General features: G+C 42.3%; 4 protein-coding genes across 9 annotated transcripts in view; 2 read left to right on the top strand and 2 right to left on the bottom strand.

The window, feature by feature from the left end:
* The window catches only part of Stg-1 (stargazin related protein STG-1), a 43,171-nt gene extending 36,456 nt beyond the window's left edge, over positions 1-6,715 (top strand). Inside the window, exons 7-10 of the mRNA XM_076824359.1 lie at positions 181-336; positions 3,458-3,670; positions 3,972-4,147; positions 4,745-6,715. Of these exons, the coding sequence (XP_076680474.1) occupies positions 181-336; positions 3,458-3,670; positions 3,972-4,136 (534 nt within the window). The 3' untranslated portion in view covers positions 4,137-4,147; positions 4,745-6,715. The remainder of the gene's footprint in view (positions 1-180; positions 337-3,457; positions 3,671-3,971; positions 4,148-4,744) is intronic.
* A 368-nt stretch (positions 6,716-7,083) lies between these two features.
* Positions 7,084-22,634, bottom strand: LOC143375353 (cytochrome P450 9e2-like). Of its 6 annotated transcripts, none has more exons than XM_076824357.1 (3): positions 14,866-15,011; positions 9,371-9,914; positions 7,084-8,720 (listed from the first exon to the last, which is right to left on the bottom strand). In XM_076824357.1, exons 2-3 carry the CDS (start codon positions 9,907-9,909, stop codon positions 7,721-7,723), a joined length of 1,539 nt encoding a protein of 512 aa, XP_076680472.1. In that variant the 5' UTR covers positions 9,910-9,914; positions 14,866-15,011; the 3' UTR covers positions 7,084-7,720. The 6 variants fall into 6 exon arrangements, with proteins under 6 accessions (XP_076680472.1, XP_076680473.1, XP_076680469.1 ...); XM_076824354.1 differs by lacking the exons at positions 7,084-8,720; positions 9,371-9,914 and adding exons at positions 11,180-13,727; positions 22,542-22,634 and having other exon boundaries at positions 14,316-14,943; XM_076824355.1 differs by lacking the exons at positions 7,084-8,720; positions 9,371-9,914 and adding exons at positions 11,180-13,727; positions 15,267-15,337 and having other exon boundaries at positions 14,316-14,943.
* LOC143375355 (defensin) lies at positions 17,614-19,298 on the top strand. Its single transcript, XM_076824361.1, has 3 exons — positions 17,614-17,773; positions 18,031-18,214; positions 19,001-19,298. Exons 1-3 carry the CDS (start codon positions 17,704-17,706, stop codon positions 19,038-19,040), a joined length of 294 nt encoding a protein of 97 aa, XP_076680476.1. The 5' UTR covers positions 17,614-17,703; the 3' UTR covers positions 19,041-19,298.
* On the bottom strand, positions 19,796-22,741 carry LOC143375352 (cytochrome P450 9e2-like). The gene is made up of 3 exons (XM_076824352.1): positions 22,603-22,741; positions 21,839-22,466; positions 19,796-21,349 (listed from the first exon to the last, which is right to left on the bottom strand). Exons 2-3 carry the CDS (start codon positions 22,375-22,377, stop codon positions 20,329-20,331), a joined length of 1,560 nt encoding a protein of 519 aa, XP_076680467.1. The 5' UTR covers positions 22,378-22,466; positions 22,603-22,741; the 3' UTR covers positions 19,796-20,328.
* Positions 22,742-23,671: the final 930 nt, after the last annotated feature.

The raw sequence follows: 23,671 nt of genomic DNA, 5'->3' as shown, positions 1-23,671 counted from the left end.
CTTCCATGTAAATCGTACCTGCAATTTAACAAGAAAACTTACCAGGGAAATCTATATAAGCCCGCGATAGTGTGATACGGAAAACCCACCGCATCGTATTTTCTTCGGCGCCTTAGATTACTTCTCATCCTTATCGCGCCTGTACGAATGAATATCTTCGCAGCAATCTTGCGATTTCAGGGACCACCCTTCACCTACAGGTACGGATTCTCATTTTTGCTGTACGTGAGTGGCTTCATCACGACCGAGGTCGCCGGCACTTACGCCATTTTCTTGTATATTTCTTGGCACCAGAGAGAGCTGGAACGAAGAGATTCCGGCCGAAAAAATTACGGGGTTGGTAGTACTAGCTTCTTTTCCACTACCCCTCCAACCTGGATCGAATTATTCCGTGCCGCGAAACTTGGACAGAATTAACATCCCTTTAGAAGTTCTCAATTATGCCAAGTGGAGAAATCGTTAGTCTTTATTTGGCAGGATATCAAAACGGCGATGATAACTTCCCCCTCGCGGCCGTTCCTGCCGGTGCTTATGCAGATCAGAATTTTCTTTAACAACGAAATACGCCCAGGCAGTGCTTAGAATTGTGTCTCTTCTGCGTACTTCTTTTAACGTTCGTTTAAGAGTTTTCAATTACGCCAAGTGGAATTCGTTAGTCTTTATCTGGCAGAATATCAGAACGGCGATGGTGACTTCGGTGGGTATCCTTATGTAAATCAGAAGTATCTTTAGTAGCGAAATACTCGTCCGACGTTTAAAATTTCATTTCCTTTGCGGCTTACTGTTCCTGCCTCGCGAATTTCCATTATGTATGTGTCTTTATCGAGAGCTTTTGACGTTGTCGATTGCTTAATCGGTTGAAGGGTGCAGAACCTTCTTTGTCGCGAAGAAATGTTTCTGTTTTAATAGCTCGATGTGCTTTTTTTTTTTACTTAGACGCACGTGAGTCCTTGGGGACGTTGAAAGTTTTAACGAAGATGACTTATTCTGTAAAAAATTCTGCTGCAATCTCGAGCTCCATACCGTAAAAGGGAACTCTCGCGCGAATAAACTTCTGGCTTCAAGTTAAATATCCAAGTGGTCGAGTCTCTCGCGCACGAGCTGCAAATTTGGATGTAAACTTTATCTTTACATCCGAAGTTTCCGTGTGAAAAGTTTCTTTCATGACACTTCTATCATTCCAACGGTATTCCACCATTATTATACTGCTTGGCGCCCGTTCGTCGCTTCATTAATCAACGCGAAAGAATTCCTCTTTTAACTTTTACAAATAACTCGACAGGCTCTAAAATCCCCTTTCAATGATATTGAAAAAAAATTGATTCCATTCAATTTCAACGGGGGGAGTATTCTGTCCAAGTTAATCGAACCATTCGGTTATTAAATCGTGCGAAGCAAATAATCGACACGAACTTCCATCTGCATAAAATTTTAGTCCGCGTCACTTTTTAAGAAATTTCTTATAGCTTGTTGCTGCGCAATGTTTTTCACAATCGTGCAAGTAGATCGCGCGCCAGATATCAACCACCTTGTAGTAAATTTCAGGAGTTTTCACGATCGATCGATTCGCCTTAAATTGCGTTTAACTGGTAAACAAACGCCGAATGAAAACTGAACGAAACACGAGGTAGAAGCAAGTGTTGGCACTCGGTCTCCAAATACTTGAGATCTCATTCGCGCAGAGCCATCGTGCCACGAAACAAGTGACACTCTTGACTTCTGCGTCCGCAGACAGTTTGCACCACGCTGGGCGAGGATTCAAAGCATCGGTGTTTTTCGTGTCACAGCTGGGAGATTCTCGACCCCGGGTCAATTGACTGCACAAGTGCGCGGAACCAAATGCTTCGTATTAAATTGAATTAAAAGCACGAAGCACACCAACACTTAACGTATCATCGTGGTACTTGCTTCAGAACTGACTTGGTGTCCAAAGCCTCGAGCATAATTCCATTGAGGATACCTGTTGCAATGAACTTGTCCTTATGACTGAGTAACAGGCAATCTATGCGATCGGGTCACTGGAACGAAGGCTAGCGAATTGAATGGGATTATACCTACGTATAATTGCATATGAGAAGCTCAATGGTACAGATCTCTATAATCGATTGCACTAATTGTAAGCATGGGACAACATGTCCCTCGAGGAAAGCTGCCTAAGCAACTGGCACGATCATAGCTCTCGGAGAAGCTGGGGAGGGGTGGTTGAAATAGAAAACCGCGAAACCAATTAGTCTGAAGAGGGAAAAATCGAGAACTCGAAGGCACTTTAACCGGATCTGTTCTGGAATTGGAAGCTGCGCTTATGGGAAGTCGCTTTGAATCGTCTCGAGCTACCCGCGGCTGTGTACACATTTCCCCATTTAAAGTTCAAACGTAAAGTACCAAATTCTGGCGCAAGAAGTTCCAGGGAAATCGAGGAAAATTCTTGTTTACTGGCAAACACAAACAGCCGTGGTATTAAATTACTGAAACCCATAGCGTATCAACTTCACGCTGACGCTCAGCTGAATCCACCAACGCTGTGTTGGTTGATAAATAATTCGAGCGCTGGTATTTTAGTCTCCGAGCGCGTAATATGCTAAGAAGTAGTAAAATCAAACAGAAATAAAGTGCAGAGAGAAACAAGAACGCCCAGGTGACCAAACAGGAAAGGGTAGACAGGGTCTGTGTACAGAGGGTGCAACACAGGGTGCGTGAGAAAAGCGGAGAAGGGAAACAAAGGAAAGAGGAAAAGAACAATTCGCGCCGCACAATGATCCATGCAGCGTCTGTTTACGTCGAGCTTGATTCATTCCCCACTGCAAAAGTGCAATACATTCCACGCTGTAGGATTGTAAGTGGAATAGGTCAGCCATTCGTCGACCATCAAGCTTCTTTTTACTACTGACGGATATACTGTTAACTGATTTACTTCTTTATACCTACACTTTATTCAACTGTGTTTCTTCTTGGCAATTTTGTTATTAATATTGTCAAATGCAACGAATTCTCCGTTGATGAAAAATTCAATGCAAATAAGGTGTTTCTAATATTTCCTAAAGTGCAGTCGGGTTATAAGAAATTTCGCGGAAAAATGCATGAAAATTCTAATAGAATTAGAATTAGAATCTCCCGTACTAAAGCACACGCGCGATAATTATGCAGATCGGGGTTTAATGTATCTTTTATACATTTGACCTACTTCCTCCTGAAACAACGAACCTCTAACGCTTCTCGTATTAAACGTAATTTTAAATGCACGTCAATTTTATGCGCATCTAAACGTCAAGGAAATTCCGTGTTCATGCGTTTTAATTTGTTCTTTAAGACCGACGTTTTAATATCACACGATTAATATTTAATATCATAGCAAATACGAAAATCCCTGTATGAAGCGAATTCATCGTTAAAAGAAAACAAAAATGTGTCGAGCTTTTTTAAAGAACTGTTCCCCGTTTTTTATTAAATTTATTTTCAGGGTGTGTACCATTTAGACAATCACCACGTGCACCACGGAAATCACGCGACCAGTGGACACAGTGGCTTCCTTTGCGAGAGGCATCAGAAGAGATACTTCTTCGGCAGGGATTCAGTGGATAACGTCGACTTCGACGAATTCCTGCCACCCCTGCCAAATTTGGATTATCATGATTATTCCAGACAATTTCCCAGGGACCTTACTACTCAGACGGTAAAAATCCCGCTTCTGAGAGACAAAATAATGACCGAGGAATGAAATGCTTAAATTTTCAGTTCAATTCAAACTTTTGCTCTCCTTCTCCCACGAAAAAGCTGCGCCTCTGTGTATAAAGTTCGAGACCCTTCTCCTGAGCTTATGTTCTCTACGTGTGAATTTAAAATAGTACTGCTTTCGTTACACTTCATTTTGAATTATTGAAATACTTGAATTGCAATCAGGGAGCTATTTAACTTGCCTTATAATTTCAGTTTACAAAGATACTTAAGAAATGCGATCATCAAATTGATTCCAGGTCAGTACGACGGCCGATGTTCTTCAGGAAGAGGAGGAAGACTACAGTCCAAGTGTTCAACACGAGTTCGTGACATTCGATCTTGATGAACCTTTACCACCACCTCCACCAGTTAGGGGCAGCGAATGGGCTTTCGACACATTGAGGAAAACTACCCCCGTCTGATATACCGTCAGGTACAACGTTTACTTATACTTTTTATTCTTCTTATCGTACAATACTCAGCAGACTTAATCATATTACCAACAGACGTTTCTGTACGTATTCCATAGACACAATTTTTATATAAATAAAATTTCGAATAACGAATAAAAGTTAAAAAAAATTGTCATTCGTTCGTTAGCCTGAGTTAACTCTACTCAACACATGACGAATAGTTTTTTTTTAACTTTTATTCGTCATTCTAAATTTTATATAAATAATAATTTTGCTTATCTATGGACTTCGCGAGAAGCGAAGTATTTGACATATGAAATATTTCATCTTATGTCTAACTGAACTTTATTACAAAGCTCTCTACATTAAGTACAGTGAAAATTCAGAGACTTTAAATTGAAAAGCTTTAGATTAATTATTCTAGAAATTTTGGCTAAGTGTTATTGTCTTCAAATGTTTTACTCGAACTTTCCTTGTAATATAACAGAATTTTTACCTGCAATTCTGAAACCTTTTCTATACTACTGCCACACGTCCAAGTCACAGTACACATTTAATTAAAAGTACATTGCGGCGTTGATGCGTGAAAGTGAATGGTTCATTGATCTTCCCCGCAGATACGCGCGGCTGGTGCAAAGCATCGAAAGCGACGACGAGGACGAAGCGGAAACCGAAGAGGACCACGACGACATAGCTGGCGATTAAACAAAAATCGGCTCGCATTTTAATGAGATACCTTGCGGAAACGACGGCAAACATTTCGTCGTTCGGAGTCGTCGCGAGTCCACGCAGATGGGGGCGAGGCGCGGGATCAAAGCGGCGGAAATCGATCGATGGATTATCGAATCGCCGTTCAATAACCCGCCGCGGTTTCCCAGGAACTTGCCTTACAGAGAACCGTTCCGTTCGCGATGAAAAGAAACGTGTAAAATAAGTGAATTTCCATCGACGAACGATGAAGTGCGACGGTCTCGTTTAGCCGCGTTTAACGTCGTGGTTTTGTCCACGATGACTTAAGTAATTTTTTTTTTTGTTCTTTTTCTTTTATAGATTCTGCGGAACGCGTGGGACGTTCTAAATTTTAAGGTGGTGGTTCGTTGAATGTGAGTTGTGAGTAGGATTGAAGAAAAGGTTTCTGATTGTTCGTAAGGAACTCGTGAACTCGTATATACTTTATTGGTTCTGTTCGGAGGGTTGATGGGCGATCAACGGCCAGCCTCGAATATTTATCGATCCCTCGTAAGGGGAGCATAAGTAGCTTTGTTGAAATAAACCGTCCCTTCGTCATAAACAGAAAGGATGTGCAGACAAGCTGTCTGAAAGCTGACAAATTACACGAATTGAAAATAACGTGCATTGCACACGAATGAGCTTAAGGATAATTTCCTAGTCGTTACTATCGTTTATATTAGTTGGTGGATTTTTCTCCAGAAGATATTTTTAAAAGACTGCAGCACAACTCTGCCAAACTTGGAAAAAATCGAGACTGCGTATCGATTCGAGTATATTTGCACAACTACTATTGTATTTGTTGTAATTGAGGTAACTCTCGAATATTTAACATTTTATTCTTAACACTGTGGAAACTAACAAAAGATTCAAGTTCCTTATTATCTATGCTTCTACTTTACAGTATTGTAGTGAGTATACTACAGTGTTTTCTGTAAAATACTATTTTTCAATTAATTATTTCTCTGATGAGGTCTCGTCTTTCTTTACTACTCTAGTCAAAGGTACCAAAAAGTATTTATAATAACTTCCACTAAAAGTTACTGTACCTTTAAGTCACGTAGGAAGTGTTTATTCCATCGAGATTTAAACAAATGCGAATTTTCATTGAAGATTGCAATGCTGAAAAATACATCTTCCGATCAAATCACAGAAGAAACGTCTTTAGGGGTCTGATATATTATCTACAGCGGATGTAACTTCAAAGTTAACAGAGTTATAGAGCGAAAGTCTTCGAGACTGAGAACATGGAATTGCCAATGATTTCGAAACTAGAATGCAATGGTACATCGACTGTATCATGAACGTGTTCATAACGAAACTGATCGATACGATCGAGTTTTATCGTATTCACTGTACAGAATCGCATGGCGACACCAATGTTACGTCTGCAGATTTTTAATAGAAATAAGTAGTTAGTAAGTTTTTTATACTGTAGTCAATTTTCCACCGAGATTTTGCAAATCGGAACTTCTACACTGACTTAGCAATTAAGGACGAAAGAAAGTTATTATGATCATCGACTAATTGCCAGTCAATCTACAACTAAGCGAGGAAGTTCAATTAAAAGTCTGATTAAATCAATGTGTATATAAGACAGGGCACTTTGCTGCCAATTCTTTTATTCTAAGACGGTCGTATTGATCTTCATTCTATTCTCCTGTTGAATGTTGTTACACATTTTAACAACAGCAATCTTCTGACATATTTCTTTTAAAATTGTATTCATTCGAATTCTGTGAGATGTTGCTCTTTGATTTATTTTTTCCAAATAATTCGGAAGTTGATTCGAGATTCTTATGCGCAGATTTCATACACAAAAGTTCATGGAATAAAGTGGTATTTTTTATTATAGAATATTGTATCGCATTATTTTTACACGACCCTCACGATGCGTGACAGTGTCGTGGCACGACTGCCCAATTGTTTCTCTGAAATCTGCTGAAACTAGTTGTAAATAGACGCAGTGTTCGCGACGGAATTTGTAGCAAAATCCTCGATACAAGGTCGAAGAAAATTTGTTTTATAATGTATATTTGTACGAGCGAGAGTTGTATCGCTGATCGTAAGTGTAAGGTGCCAAGACTCGATGGTAATCCTTGCAAAGGAAAGAATTCACTAACTTTCACTTGGTCAGCGTGTAACAAAAAATGGATCCACATAATTGAATATACTGTTCGACCTCGAAATAGAGTGGGGACGATATGTTTCGCGAAAAACGTTGCCATTGTTTATAAAATAATTCATGTTAATTAGCACGTAATGGAAGTTTATCGTTTGTGTACTCCATGGTGATAAGCTTGTCCCAACTTTACAATTTGTACAATAAAGTTTCTTCGAATTGAACAATGTACGGTTAAAGTGAACTCTGCATTCCCGAAGAAATATACATTTCTTCTGTACATTCAATTTAATTTATTAGGCGTACCTCAAGAATATATTTAGTTTCCAATGCAAGTGAAATTGCTTGAGAAACTAGTATTTAAGTGTTTTAAATTCAAACAGTCTTATAATCGAAAATACTACACGTGTTTCTAGCTTCCTATAATACAGTCAAAATAAGGCGTCATAAAAGTACATAAATTGAGAACAAAGCAACATGATAATATAAGTTGATAATGCTTGAATAAGACACTTACAATGTCAATGTCAAAAAAGTTCTGACGATAGCTTTGATCACTGGGATAATACACAATCTCTCAGACATTACAGTAGGTATATTCCATGTGACTAGAATTCTCGGTACCTACTACTAGCAAGCTAAAACTTTTACAGGGGATATTATCTCTTAAACCCAACTGACTGCAGTTAAGAAGCAAGAAATCGGTATACCCTATGGACTTAAAACATCGGACATTGCACAGCTAGTCCTCATTGATCACCTTCTTGAGATCCTCCTCTCTGGGCACCACCTCGAACCAAAACCCGTTCTCAGGGAACAAGGCAAAGGCCTTCTTGAATTTCATCGGCACAACTGTCTTCGAGCAAGACTTCAATGTGCATTTGGCGAACAGATGGAACAGCAACACTTTCGTCACTAACATGGCGAACCTGTTCGCGATGCAGAGCCTCGGGCCCTGACCAAAGGTCAGAAAGGTTTCAGAGTTCTGGACCTTTCTGAAGTCGCCCCCATACCGTTCAATATTGAACGTGTTCGGGTCGTCATAGTATCGTGGGTCACGCTGAATCGCGTAAATAGGTATCTGCAGGACGGCACCCTCTTCGAGGACAAGTGGCTTACCTCCTGGTAACGCCGGTGGCAGCTCGAATCGCTTCGTGCACACCCTGTCGGTCATGAGGGCGGTAGGGTACAATCTCAGCGTCTCGTGCACCACGCCATCAAGGTACTTCATGTCGTTGATCGCATCGTAGGTAACATTGCCGTTGCACCGCCCCAGCACCTCATCGATCTCTTTCTGCAGATTCTCCTGCACCCCCTTGTTCACTGCGACCTCGTAAGCCGCGAAGCTCATCAAATTAGAGGTGTTCTCCAAACCTCCTGCGAAGAAGAGGGTAGCATTGGCTGTCATATCGTCGACGGTCAATTGTTTGTCTGGGCCTAGTTTTTCGTTGGCCTCCATCAGTGTCTGGATCAGATCGGGCCGATAGATGCCCGTCTCCTGTCTGGTTTTTAGGGTGTTTGCTATTACTTGCTTGAAGAAATTCTCCAGTTCGGGTTTGACGATTCTCATACGAAGTATTCTGGCGACCCAAGGCATATTCTGCAGTACGAGAACCTTAAGTATTGTGAACATCCCGAAGTTCATGAACTCTCTACCGTGTACATAGAACTTGTTCGTAGGATCGGCCATGGTGTCCAGAGTGATCCCGAACGCGCAGGTCGCTATCGTGTCGCTAGTGTACCTGGCGAACAGAGGGTTTAAAACCTGTTTCAATTAATATTTATGTAACGAACTAGGCACTTGTCAATTTCTTAACGAAAGGGGATTGTGCGAAAGCTCCGTTTACCCCCTTGTTGTACAAATTACAAGTGCAATCATCCGTGCGCTTGGCACTCTAGCAACTTGTGAGACACGTGTTCAGGGTTGCCACAGAGGAATAAGTTGACTTAGTAGGGAGTAATGAAAGGGAGCCGTGGAACATTGTAACTTGAAACTGAGTGACGTAGTAGGGAGTAATAGAGGGGGATCGGGGAGTATTGGAAGTTGGAACTCAGTGACGTAGTACGGAGTAGTAGAGGAGGAATCCTCGCGCGGAGTGTGCATCTATGTGACGTCACCTAATCCCACTATTGCAACCCTGCACGTGTACCTTCAGTAGCACCTATCCCTAATCCACAATAACATCTTACTCGCACTCATTTTCTCTCACTCTCGCATGATTCACCTCAAAATCATGGCTACAATCTTTTTATAGACATTTCGTCAGAACCGAATCGTGGACTTGTAGACAGAAGATTCTGTAATCATACTATCAACCAACTCCCCTTTCACCCTAATCCCCGTCCACCATTCACTTCTTTACACTGGCAGAATCGTTTGAAATACACGTACCTGGCGAATATCTCTTTCAATTCAAGGACTCTCTCCTTCTCGGTCAGATTGGACAGGGTCTCCCCGTATCTCCCGGCGCACTCACTCATCAGCTTGAACATGGCCTTCATCTTACTGGAGGTGAACACAGGCGTGAGCACGTTTCTCACTTCCTTCCACCTATCACCGCGTAGAGCGAAAAGATTCCTGCTGAACACGGATCCCTCGTCGCCTTCTTGAAATGATCGGTGGTCGCGGAAATGATCAAAGTGCTTCACCATGATTTCCTTCGCTAAATCGACATCGCGTACCATTAATATCGGCTTCGTGAATTCGAACATGCCGATATATTTGGCGTCACGATTGAAGTTGTACAGGTCTGTGATCGTCTGGACGAAGGTGTCGATTTTTAACAGTGCCTTCCATGCGTCACCAAACAGAGGCAATGGTCTCTTGTACGGGACTCCTCGTTTCTCGAAGTAATCGTAGTTTCGTTTCAGGTAGTAATAGACTGACAGAACTACGGCAACTAGCGCCAGGACCACTGACCACGTTTCCATTGCAGCTTCTTCTGTGTTGCTACCACGTTTCAGCTATGTTGCTTGCAGAACTTGTTCCAAGCACCTACAACAAGTGTACGAAGCGGTTTCGTAGCACGTCACTTTGTTAATGCGCACCCTGTTGCATTAGTAACCATTGTCCTCGCTGCTTTGTGAGTTGAAGTGTCTCCGCTTCATATGAAACTTTAAAGAATGTCGATTAGATACCTTCAGAGAGACCTCAATTTGGCGTGGAAATTAGAGAAGTGATGTGTAAGCTTCAGGCATGTTCTGCATGTGCGGCGGTAGTATCGCGGATGTGGATGGTTAGTGTTTACTGCGACAGAGTTACTGGGAATATCAGTTGCGGTATGAGTAATATATACGTCATTCAGCTATTTATACCAATGAACTGTGATAACAAGTACAGAACGATGATTGCAGATACACAGAAAATGAAGAAAATAAACCCTGATTCACTGTCTCGAGCTTGAGCAGATTGATGAATGGATGTTGTTTGACAACTGAGCTTTGTCGTTCCATAAGTAATTCCTGCTTATCTTGAGATATAATATTTAACATATTACACGAATATTGTACAAAAAACATTGCTACTCCCTTTAAGTTGTAATGTATATGTATAAATCGTGGTCACTAATACCGTAGCGGGGGATGTGACAACAAATAATAAAAATTTTTTAATGTTTTTCTTCCCACACGATCTACTGCGTAAGATGACAAGTTCTAATCGAGGTATGTAACAAATGAAACGATTTCTTATCTAATACACTTATTTATTAGCAGATAGTGAAATATGAAATAAATATTTGTGTAGGATTTTAATTATTAAACTAGATACTAATAATAAAATAAAATTACAGGAATAAGTATAGTTCTCGAGATCCATTCAACAGAAAAAAAGAATCTGCGCGTTAGACCCGTTTCTCTGCACGTTACGTTCGTTTCACTCCGTCTCGTTAAACACTCAAACACCCACTAACCATAGCTCCCACGCGGCTCAACAATAACACTCGGGCGCCACGTTGCCACATCGACCGATTCCTTCATTTGAGTTAAGGGGGTAGACACGGGTAATGCAGCGCGCTGTATTATAATATAGGTATCACTGAAAGTATGTAATTAGTAGTATAAGTTAGAATCTGCAAAATTATAATAATAACTCGACAATAATGCTTGGAAGTTGGACATGCTATTGTAACCAAGTACAGAGGAGAACATACTATACTGAATGATATTATATAAAAATGAAGGAAAGGAATAATACTGGAAATAATCTCACTTCAATGTTATATTTATTTTTAAAGTAACAGAAATAAAAAAGTAATTCGCGGTAGATATAGGAAGACTTTAAAATTTTGTTATTTATTGTTACATTTTTCCAAGACTATTTTCATCCAGTAACGTCTATTTAAGGCGATGACTTTGAAGCTGAAATTTAGTATACCTCTTTCCACTTCATGTTCTCCTGATACCTGGGCCAAAATCTGGCGAAAATTTTCAGAATGCACAAAACTGGGCTTTGTAACAGGAGAACATGCCGTCGAAAGAGATGGCACAAAGTAACGTCTCCGGAGAGCAAATCAAAGAGCGAGAACTGGCGCAGATGTTTCGAGACAGTGACTGTTTAACGGAGAGACGCAGAATTTTCGAACGCCTGTTGGTAACAAAAGCTCAATAACTAAAATGCTTATGACTATGACCAAGAAATTAATTAAGTTTGACCAAATCAAAGGAGTCGCGCTGAAAAATACGTTTTAATACAATAAATTAGAATTAAAGAGCTCCTCAAACAGAGACGTTTTGACGCGAGAACAGACACATTTACTGTGGGAGCTACTTGGTGGGTGGGTTGCCGGATGAATTCCCTCTCGACGGGACTATGTGACGCCACAAATATATGCAGACCTATACATGTACACTAATACGACTTGTGCACGCCATGCGATGAATAAAACTGTGGTACGTCACCGCGTCACCAATGCAAATATACCATTATTATTGTAGGTGTTCTACTACTCCCTACTCCGTCTTCCCTACGCCGCCATTAATTCCCTATGTACGTATGACAACTCTGATCATCACTGCTCGGCTTCCACTTGTTATAGATGAATGTTAAAAACATTTAAACCTTCCTCCAGAAGTGCTCTATAAAATGGCGAAAACCGTATCACAATCCGTCCAGTGGTTCTACAGATTAGCCCGAACAAACAACCAGACGCCTACCGGGGACTTTATTTTATAGATTTTATACTATGTAGGGAAGATAAATAGAGAAGAGATGTATGGGCAGCCTTAGTGGTACGTCCTTGTTTATAACAGCTCAAGAAATACAGTTCTCAATTACCTAAGGTCGGGGTCAGATATATTAGCCAGTCAGTGCGAGTGAGGGGTAACTCCTACACATACCGCGCCGCTAGTCCTACACATACTCGCACTCTCTCGCGCTACGTCGCGAGACTTGCCGCGAGGCATGCCTACCCGAAGAAGATAACACACTTACAAGGTCAATGTCAAAGAAGTTCTGGCGATATCTTTACTCATTTCAAATAACAGTAATAACAAAGACTTTTTACATTTCTCGTTACATATTCTCACAGATATAACATTATTTTCCACCAGACATGAATTTTCAGTATACTATTCGCAAGCGAAAAGTTTTACAGAGAATCTTATCTCTTAGAGCCGAGCAATTTCAGTTCAAACGAAATAAATCCATATACCTTATGGACTTAAAAGCTCAGACGTTGCTCACTTGAAACAGCTATCGCTCATAGATCTTCTTCTTCGTCCAATTTCTTCGTGCCTAGGCACCTCCCCCGCTCTCAGACTCGTTACATACACTACGAGACTTCTCTCTGGACACCACCTCGAACCAAAACCCGTTCTCAGACAAGAGGGTAATCGTCTTCTTGAATTGCATCGGCACAACTGTCTTCGAGCAAGACTTCAAGGTACATTTGGCGAACATATAGAACAGCAACACTTTCGTCTGCATCATAGCAAACCTGTTCGCGATGCACACCCTCGGGCCCTGACCGAAGGTCAGAAACGTGCTAGAGTTCTGGACCTTTCTGAAGTCGCTGTCGTATCGATTAGGATTGAACGTGTCGGGATCGTTAAAGTATCGTGGGTCACGCTGGATCGCGTAAATAGGTATCTGTAGGATGGCACCCTCCTCGACGACGACCGGCTTACCTCCTGGTAACGGTGGTGGTAGCTCGAATCGCTTCGTGCACGCCCTGTCCGTCATTATAAGGACAGGATACATTCTCATCGTCTCGTGTAGCACAGCATTAAGGTAATTCATGTTGTTGATCGCGTCATAGGTAACTTTTCCGTTGCACTGCTCCAGCACCCCATCGATCTCACCCTGCAGTCGCTCCTGCACCCCCTTGTTCAGTGCGATCTCGTAAGCCGCGAAGCATGTCAAATTAGCGACGTTCTCCAAACCGCCTGCGAGGAAGAGGGAAGCATTGCCTGCCATATCATCGGTGGTTAACTCTTTGCCTGGGCCCAGTTTGTTGCTCGCTTCCATCAGTATCTGGATCAGATCGGGTCGATATATTCCCTTCTCCTTTCTGGCATTTATGGTGCTTGCCACTACTTCCTTATAGAAAGTATCGATTTCAGGTCTGACGAGCTTCACACAGAGCATGTTGGAGAGTCGAGGCGCATGTTGTCCTAGAAAAAACTTAAGAAATCTCCATGTCCCGAAGTCCATAATCTCTCTACCATAAACGTAGAACTTGTTCTTCGGATCGGCCATGGTGTCCAGGGTGATCCCGAACGCGCAGGTCGCTATTGTGTCGTTAGCGCACCTTGTGAATAGAGAATTGAAAGCGTGATTAAAGTAATATTTGCGTAACGAAATCTTAGGCACTTGTCAATTGCTAACTCAAACGAGATCGTGTAGACCCCTTTTCTTTTACAATCGGCAGTGCGATCATCCGCATGCTTTGCACTCCGGCAACTTGCGCGACACATGTATCCTAATGAGCTTCCATCACGTGTCTACGTGTAAATACAGTATTTTCTGTCGAATACAATTTTCTGTCTAGAATAAACCGGTCGCTATCCCCACCAATACAAAGAATTCGCAGAGTGGGCGAGTTCGTCGCGTTCAGGTCCTTGCCGCTTATCGCTGACATTCCTTCTGACTCGCTCTCAGTTTCTCTCACTCTCGTGTGCTTCACCTCAGATTCCTCAGAATCGTGGCTACAATCTGTCTATAGACCCATCGTCGGAATCGAATCGGAGACTTGTAGACAGAAAATACTGTAAGCATCAAGTACCAAGTGACTCCCCATTTCAACCTATATTTCTTATTACATACGTACACCGGAAGAATACAAATCCCTGCCCGCCATTCTCTTCTTTAGTTTTAGGCATGCAGAAAGTTCACGTACCTGGTCACTATTTCCTTCAAGTCGAGGACTCTTTCCTTCTCGGTTAGATTCGACAGGGTGTCCCCATATCTCTCGGCACACTCGCTCATCAGTTGGAACATGGCCTTCATCTTGCTGGAGGTGAACACGGGGGTGAGCACGTTTCTGACTTCCTTCCATCTCTCCCCGCGAAGGGCGACAAGATTCTTGCTGAACACAATGTCCGTGTCGCCGTTTTGAAAGCCACGGTGATCTTGGAAATGCTCAAAGTGCTTCACCATGATTTCCCTCGCTAGCTCGACATCGCGTACCATTATCATCGGCTTCATAAATTCGTAGTAGCCTACGTATTTGGCATCGCGATTCATGTTGTACAGATCTATGACCTCCTGGGCAAACGACACTCTTTTGAACACTACCCTCGCTGCGTTTCCGAACAGAGGCAGTGGCTTCTTATACGGGATTCCTCGCTTCTCGAAGTAATCGAAGTTTCGTTTCAGGTAGTAATAGGCTGACAGAGCTGCGGCAACCAGTGCCAGCACCACTGACCACGTTTCCATTGTAGCTTCACTTTCTTCTCTGTTGCTTCCACGATGCGGTTATTTTGCATGCAGAACTTGTTCCACTTCCACTTTCTTCCTCCAAGCACCTGTAACAAGTGTATGAAGCGACTTCGTAGCTCATCACTTTGCCAATGCGTACCTTAGATATATTCAGCGAGACTGTAGTTTGTGTGGCAGATAAAGAAGTGATGCTTAAGCTTCGGGCCTGCCCTGCACGTGTGGCGATAGTATCGCGGAAGTGGAAGGATAGGCTCTCTGCTGCGACTGAGCTCCTGCAACATCACTTGTATGAGTGATACGTACGTCATTCAGCTATTTATATCAATGACCGGTGATAACGAGTATCCAACGTTGAGTGCAGGTATACCAACATAAAGGAGAAAAAATAAAAACAGACAGGTTCACAGACCTGAGTTTCAGCAGATTGATGAATGGATGTTGTTTGGCAACTGATTGTGAGCTTTGCATCGAGCTCTAGACAAACTGGAGAGTGAACAGCAGTGGGAAGTAATAGAGGCGACAGCGGTTCGAGTGAAATAGAAGATAAGCGGTGAACCTATCCTTCTTCCTATTATTCCTCTCTATCTGTACTATCTGTGAAATATATGTAAGTTGTGCGCGGGTAACTTCACTCACATGCACTCACATCCATAGTCTGTTGTAAGACAAAGATAGTTTCACCCGTTACGTTCCCTCGTTCTCTGACCGGCCGTCGTTGCTCTCCACGCCACATGCAGCACAGAGCTGTTTTGTACCGCGATATATGTATGACTTTGGAACTGGACGCGATGCTTAATTAATCCCGAAACGGATTTCGAATATCACCGGTGGCGTGATCATCACGAAACAACCAGCGTAGGTGCTTGACGTCCCAGAAATAAAGAGGAAACTTTTGGTAGCTTCTTCTATTCGAATCGCGAACAAACAAACATAGTACGAGTTAGGTATACGCGATCTTCGAGACGTTAAACCGAAAAATTCTATGGTAACGTGTACTACAACGAGGGAGAAGAGAACTTCAACAGTAAACACTTATAAATGCCCCGACTCGTAGAATTTTCTTTACACACCCCCAGTACTACTTAAGCCGCGTATTCACCTGGGCATTCGCCCCGAATGTGCATTCGGCGCGCAACGATTTTTTGCTCGTTCGGAGCTCAGCTCGCGTTCGGCGCGCATTCGGCGCGCGTTCAGGGTTGAGTGATATTTGCGGCGTCCATTTCATGGTATTGTTCGGACCCGAATGCAAGCTTTGATGGACCGTCAGCAAGCGGATCGGCCCGAATGCACGTCGAATGCGCGCCGAACACCGAACGAGCAAAAAATCGATGCGCGCCGAATGCACATTCCATTCAATTCCATTCCCCTCATTTCCTATGTTTTTCCAAATCGAATTATGTACTTCGAAAGCTGCAGTTGGCACAGTACTCTCGCCAGGGCCATTATTATCGTTGGAAGAGCCATCAATTATTGAAAGTAAAATAATTAAAAAATTCATTAGCGTAATGAGCCGCTATTGATTATAGGCGCCGTTCAATCTGGAAGCGTCACCAGTGTCTGGTCAACAAGAAACTGCGACTAAACGAAACTCGATACAATTACCTCGATGGGAACGTCACAGTAGATGCGCGAAAATGCTGTCGATGCTGGGCATCCTCCGGGGTTATCTGCTAGAGGAATATTAGAATTTTCCTGCGTACGCACGCTGAATCAGCGCGCGGACAGCTGCATGTGCACGTTGCACCGCGAACAAATGAATTAACCGGGGTTGTGGGAAATCTCACCACTACCTATAAATAGGATCCTCATTTGTGTCAACAAGAATGTGCCGCCTTCACCGGCGTTACCCCCAAAAGGGTCGAAAACTCAAAACTGTTTCCAAAACTAATAAATAAAATAATTATTAAACGAAGAATAACCTACTAACCTCAGAGTTACGATAATAACGATATCGTCTTAACGGGAAAACCGGAGAACAAAGTTGACGGGGAAGCACTCGGCGGTTGCGCGACTGATGTGTCTCGTATTACAATGTACCAGACGCATAGATCAGACATCAATTTCATACGACTGCTAGAAATCCCCAGCCTGCGTTTTGTAATTGAAATTTTACAGAACAGTCCCCGAATGGAAAAACACAAATTTCCTGTTGAAAGTTGAAAACCCCGCAGCCTTGGCCGAAACATTGTGAAATATTCACTGTGATAACAATCGAAATGTGCATTGTTTGAAACGTTTCTAATAGATCCGTGGCCACTACTAAACAGTAAATGGTGGGGAGCTGTTGTGGAGGGGGGAAAAACTTTGGGACCCCTACTACGGATTCCGCACCATGAGACCCCTAATTTTTACCTGAAGAAGCTGAGTGACATCGTGAAGAAGGTAGTCTACGGGTATCGCAGACCATTATTATTTGTGCAGTGTTTTGTTGTTCCGACAGTATTTCTGTTGGGATATATTAGAATTTTAAATTATCAGTGAAATGAATGAAATATTTCCTGGTGGATTGCACCCACATTATACTTTTTCCAAAGAGTAGGCACTAATCTTTAAAAAAGAAGGAATGTTAGATGTCCTGTTTCACCTTTTATATTTTTGCAATATTTAAAGTATTTATATGACCGTGGCTTTAATGAAGTGATAAGTACTTTGTCTGAAGTAATTGGAGAGGGAATATTTTTACAGAGATGTATCTCTACGCGTATCTGTCAGGGGTTTACCCGAACGCTACGGTTTGACAGGAAACGAATATATAAACCGCTCTGGCTACCGATAGATCATCAGTCTCCTCTCAGTCAATCCTCGAAGTTGTACGAGAAACAACGAGAACCTCAGCAGCAAACATCATGGTCAAAGTGTACTTCATCGCTGCTTTCCTCCTTGTGGCTGCAGCCACTGTGATGACTGCACCAATAGGTAAGCGAAACTCTAACTTAATTTATGTATATTTAACTCTTAATTATCCCAATATTCATATTTAATTCTTACTACTTTATCTACATCGTGTATATTCACTGTAATCCTCGAGTATTATCTTTCCACTTAAAATCGAGGCAGGCTCTTCGATCGAAATTATTCAACCCTTAACTGACAGAGTAAAGTACCTAGGTACTCCTTAGACAGAGGGTCCTGATATTATGGGATGATTACAAATTCTATGTTTCGAATTTCAGATGGTGAGATTGAACCTTTAAACTTCACTGTCGAAGAAGAGGGACGTGCCGATAGACAAAGAAGAGTAACCTGCGATCTCCTCTCTATCAAGGGAATCGCTGAACACAGTGCTTGCGCTGCGAATTGCCTTAGCATGGGCAAAGCTGGAGGCCGCTGCGAGGATGGAATCTGCCTTTGTCGCCAGTACGTAACTCTCCAGAATTAACAGCCTTGATTAAAGTATTGCGAAAGGAGCTTACAATTACTTGGGTCGAATTAAACAGTACAACTATCAGAGTATCCACTACGGTTCAGCATTAGCAATACTCATTGTATCCGCACCATAAACAAAGGAGCTTTTGCGCTCTCCGTGATCGGCAATTTTGTGTGCACCAACGCAGTGCTTTGTAGTGAATCTTTTATCATGGTCTTTAAACAGTAAACAGAAAATTCTATATATTTCTATATACTTCTAACCGACTTCAAAAAGGAGGAGGTTACTCAATTCGTCACGTATATTTCATTATGTATGTTCACACATAACTTCCGTATAGGTGCGCTAAAAAGGATATAATAATTGTTTTTTTTTTAAATCGGTGCCAAAATAGAAACAGAATTAAATCAATTTCTAAACCTTTATCAATTATAGTCCATTAGCACAGTAGCGCCCGGGAATTAAAGCGCGCAAAAATTTAGTGGGACATCACGCGTCGAGCCGATTTAATTTCGTTTTTATTTTGGCACCGATTTAAAAAAAAAATATTTTATCCTTTCTAGCGCACCTTTGAAGTCGGTTTTTTCCTTTTTTTAAAGTTTATCGAGAGATGTTTTTTACACTGCCTAAATTAAATTCCTTCGACGGATGTGTCTTCGACGATACAAAGAATGAGTAGTGGAATCCCGCGAAAGTATTCGACGCGGGCTGCGCATACAGCGAATTATCGCCAGGCCAATAAGTTGCAGCGCATCACGCCACACTTCCTCTTTCAGGACAACATTCAAGGAGCTCTGGGACAAGCGATTCGGCTGAATTCATCCCCTCGCTCGCACAACCACGCCGGTGGACCGAATGTTCTGCGTAACGCCGACGGAGCACCGGCAACGATATTCCAAGGAACATTGGAATTCTCTGTAACACGCCTCTATTTTGCCGCTATGATCGATCCTCGCTCGTGCAAAACTCACAGGAAGTCGTTGATATCCGTCTTACTTAAGGACGCGAGAGTAACGACGTCCTGTGTGTAGATTTTAAGTTGGAAAATAAATGAGATCATATTTTCTATGGGAAGGTATGTTTCTGAATGATCATCCTTGTTCCACCTGCCTTGCTCAAGTTAACGAGCCCAGACCCGCTCCTAATTGAGGACTCGCTTGTGGGCTCCCACCCACACCAGAAATGGAATTTTCATTCGTTAACAAATTCCTTGCCCGCGTTGTCCCGCGAAACCCATGCGAATTTTCGTCAAGGATGCCACCACGATGGCCTGGAGCCACGTCCCCACAGAAAGGTCCAAAAGGCTCGTTTTTTCATGAAGCACCTTGCAGTGTTTAACACCATAAATTTTTTTTACTGCAAGTTGTATACTTTTTGAGAAAAACAATCCTAAAGATCACCTATTTATTTAACGACCTGATAGGAATGTCCCCTTAAAATTGAATTGAAACGGAACTTTAATGGCCCATATTCACCTCGCAAAACAGTAATCATAACTTTTTGTACAATGTACAGTGGTACAGGGATCTGCGCATCCTACTTCGCAGCATTGGGGTTCATACCAATATGAATTTCTATATTCTTTGTTAGTATGTATGTTTCATGTATTACACTTTATTATACAGCAATATAACAACAAGCAATTAAAAATATAATTGCGTGTGATGTATCTTGAAACAAGGCACGACGCACGAAAACCACAAAATTGAAGTCAGAAGAATACTATAAGAAAGACGATTACATGTCTTACAATTTGTATAAGATAGTATTACTTTGACCCACAAATATCAAAAGCTAAATTAAACTTAATGTGCATTTAAAATTAAGGTGCATCCAAGTTTGTAACAGCTCACCGAAAAGAGTTCTGATTTATATGACATTGACCTGGATAAGATACTCGATCAGCAACTAACAAACGAAGATTTAAAAATAAGCTGACGGGTGCTGCTTGCCTGGAGCTTAAATTGATAACAAATACCATTAAATAATTCTGCAGTTTCTAGCAAAAATTCTTTTTCACCGATACAGGACTACCCTATGGACTTAAGAGATCAGTTATTCGCAAAGCTGTCCCTCATACATCATCTTTCTTCATACAATTTATTCAAGCACAGACACCTCCACCGTTCACAGACTCCACGTATACTAAACGAGACTTCTCTCTGGGCATCATCTCGAACCAAAACCCGTTATCAGACAACAGGGTAAACGACTTCTTCAATTTCAACGGCACCACTGTCTTCGAGCAAGACTTCAATGTGCATTTGGCGAACAGATGGAATAGCAACACTTTCGTCTCCAACATAACAAACCTGTTCGCGATGCACACCCTCGGGCCTTGACCAAAGGTCAGAAACGTGCTAGAGTTCTGTACCTTTCTGAAGTCGCCGTCGTATCGATTAGGATTGAACGTGTTCGGATCGTCAAAGTTTTGTGGGTCACGCTGAATCGGGTAAATAGGTACCTGCAGGCAGGTACCCTCTTCGACGACGACCGGCTTGGCTCCTGGTAACGGTGGTGGCAGCTCGAATCGCTTCGTGCACACCCTGTCGGTCTGTAGGGCGATAGGATACATTCTCAGCGTCTCAAACAGCACGGCATTAAGGAAATGCATCTCGTTGATCGCCTCGTAGGTTACTTCGCCGTTGCACTGCTCCAGCACCCCATCGATCTCGTTCTGCAGTCGCTCCTGCATCCCCTTGTTCACTGCGACCTCGTAAGCCGCGAAGCTTACCAAATTAGCTATGTTCTCCAAACCGGCTACGAAGAAGAGGGAAGCATTGGCTGCCATATCTGCGGGGGTCAACTCTTTGCCTGGGCCTAGTTTGCTGCTGGCTTCCATCAGTATCTGGATCAGATCGGGACGATAGATATTCTTCTCCTTGCGGGCTTTCACGGTGCCTTCTACTACTTCCATATAGAACAGCTCGATTTCAGGTCGGAAGATCTTCACGCCGAGCATATTGGCGAGTCGGGGTGCGTGTTGTTGTAGGAAAAACTTGAGAAGTGTCGCTTGCCCGAAGGTCGAAAACTCTCTTCCGTAAACGTAGAACTTGTTTTTGGGATCAGCCATCGAGTCTAGAGGGATCCCGAACGCGCAGGTCGCAATCGTGTCGTTAGTGTACCTGGTGGACAGAGGATTGAGATGTTAGTAAAGTAATACTTGTGTAACGAACTAGGCACTTGCCAATTTCTTAATCAAAGGAGATTGCGCGAATGCTCCGTTTACCCCCTAGTTGTACAATTTTGCAGTACAATTATCCGCACGCTCTGGACTCCGACAACTTAGCAGACACATGTACCTTAATCAGCTCCCATCAGGTGTCCATGTGTACGTACAGTATTTTCGGTCCATAGTCTACAATGAACCTGTTTCTATCCCTACCAATATAGAAAATTCACGGAGTAGGTGAGGTCGTCAAGTTGAGGTCTTTGCCGCTTAATTATCGCTGACACTCATTGCTTCTCACTCGCTCTCTTTTTCTTTCACTCTCGCAGGTTTCACCCGAGAATCTTGACTAGTGTATTTGTTATTACACAGGCACCGAAAGAATACAAATCATTGTCCACAATACTCCTCACACTGGCAGAATCGTTTGAAAGGATTCACTTACCTGGTAAATATCTCTTTCAAGTCGAGGACTCTCTCCTTCTCGGTCAGATTGGACAGGGCGTTCCCGTATCTCTCGGCGCACTCGCTCATCAGCTTGAACATGGCCTTCATCTTGCTGGAGGTGAAAACAGGGGTGAGCACGTTCCTGACTTCCTTCCATCTCTGCCCGCGAAGGGCGAAAAGATTCTTGCTGAACACAAGGCTCGCGTTGTCATTTTGCAGGGTTCGGTGGTCTTGGAAATGATCAAAGTACTTCACCATGATTTGCTTCGCTAGCTCGATGTCGCGTATCATTATCATCGGCTGCATGAATTCGTAGTAGCCTATGTATTTGGCATCGCGATTGCTGTTGTACAGATCTGTTAACATGTGGGCGAAGGTATCGAGTTTGAACAGTGCCCTCCACGTGTTCCCCAACAGAGACAGTGGTTTCTCATACGGGATTCCTCGTTTCTCGAAGTAATCGTAGTTTCGTTTCAGGTAGTAATAGACTGACAGAACTACGGCAACTAGCGCCAGGACCACCGACCACGTTTCCATTGCAGCTTCACTTTCTTCTCTGTCGTTCCCACGATTCGGTTATTTTGTTTGCAGCACTTGTTCCGCTTCCACTTTCTTCTTCCGAGCACCTGCAACAAGTGTATGAAGTGGATTCGTGTCCCGTTTCTTTGCTACTGCGGACCTTGTTGCCTTAGTGGCTTAACTGTTTTGTGAGTTGAAGGATCTCCGCCTAGGTGGAGAGTTTAAAGAATGTCGATTAGATACCTTCAGGGGGATTTGTGTTTCCCGAGAGACTGTGGAGGATAATGAAGTGCTGCGTAAGCTTCGGGCCAGTTCTGCACGTGTCGGAATAATGTCGCGGATGTCTCTCTACTGCGACCGGGTTCGTCGCAACATCACTTGCTGTATGGTCGTTAAGTAACGTCGTTCAGCTATTTATATGAACTACGTAGGTGTGTTTGATAACGAGTACTCAATGATGACTTCAGATGTACATCCTTTGGTATGTTGGGAATAAGAACCACAAGTTCGCACACATTCAGCAGATTGATTAGTGGAGCTTGATTGACAAATGAATTTTATCATTCGAGAATTCATGCTTATTTTGTGGTTGAATGTCTAACCAGTTTGAAATGAAATTGAAACGCAACTTGACTGCTACAGATTCAGCTCTATCAGTAGTAACGACAACTTTATTCTTGATACTGCACAGACTTAATATCAGTATGAAATTGTAATCGCGGTGCCAGTATTTCCTTGTTCGTGGAAAAACACTTCGCTGTGTTGTTCGCTGGTTATCAGCAAACTGGAGTAGCTAGCTGGCAAGAAATAAACAGTGATAACGCAGAAAATAAGAAATTGATAAAAAATGAATTGTTTGAAAACACGTAGTGGTATTAAAGTGATCATGTGCACGTACAGTTAGTAAAAAAAGTATGTTGACACTTTTTAAAATTTGTTAAACATATTTTTGTCAGTCTGTAATGTAAATTAAAAAAAAATACCTGTTTGTAGATTGAAGTAATTTATATACATGCCTAAAATTTCATCAAAATCGGTTGACGTTGCTCTGAGCTATAAACGCTTAAATATCGCAGAATAATAATCGCTGATTCCGAGAATTTCAGCTATCGGAGTTTGTTGGGATTAGATGAGAGGTTTCAACTCCCCTGTGGGAACATTATTTCGGGTTTTTATCAACGTTGGTTGGTAAATCTTAAATTTTACCGGTGACTTTTGTGGTACGCCCAAATTCGTAACAGCTTATCAGATATATATATTTCAGATTTATGACATTGACCTAGTCAAGAGATTTGACCCCTGACTACCAAAT

Source organism: Andrena cerasifolii, chromosome 12 (genome assembly GCF_050908995.1).
Source record: "Andrena cerasifolii isolate SP2316 chromosome 12, iyAndCera1_principal, whole genome shotgun sequence".
Classification (NCBI taxonomy): domain Eukaryota; kingdom Metazoa; phylum Arthropoda; class Insecta; order Hymenoptera; family Andrenidae; genus Andrena; species Andrena cerasifolii.
This window is presented reverse-complemented; position numbering and strand designations above follow the sequence as displayed.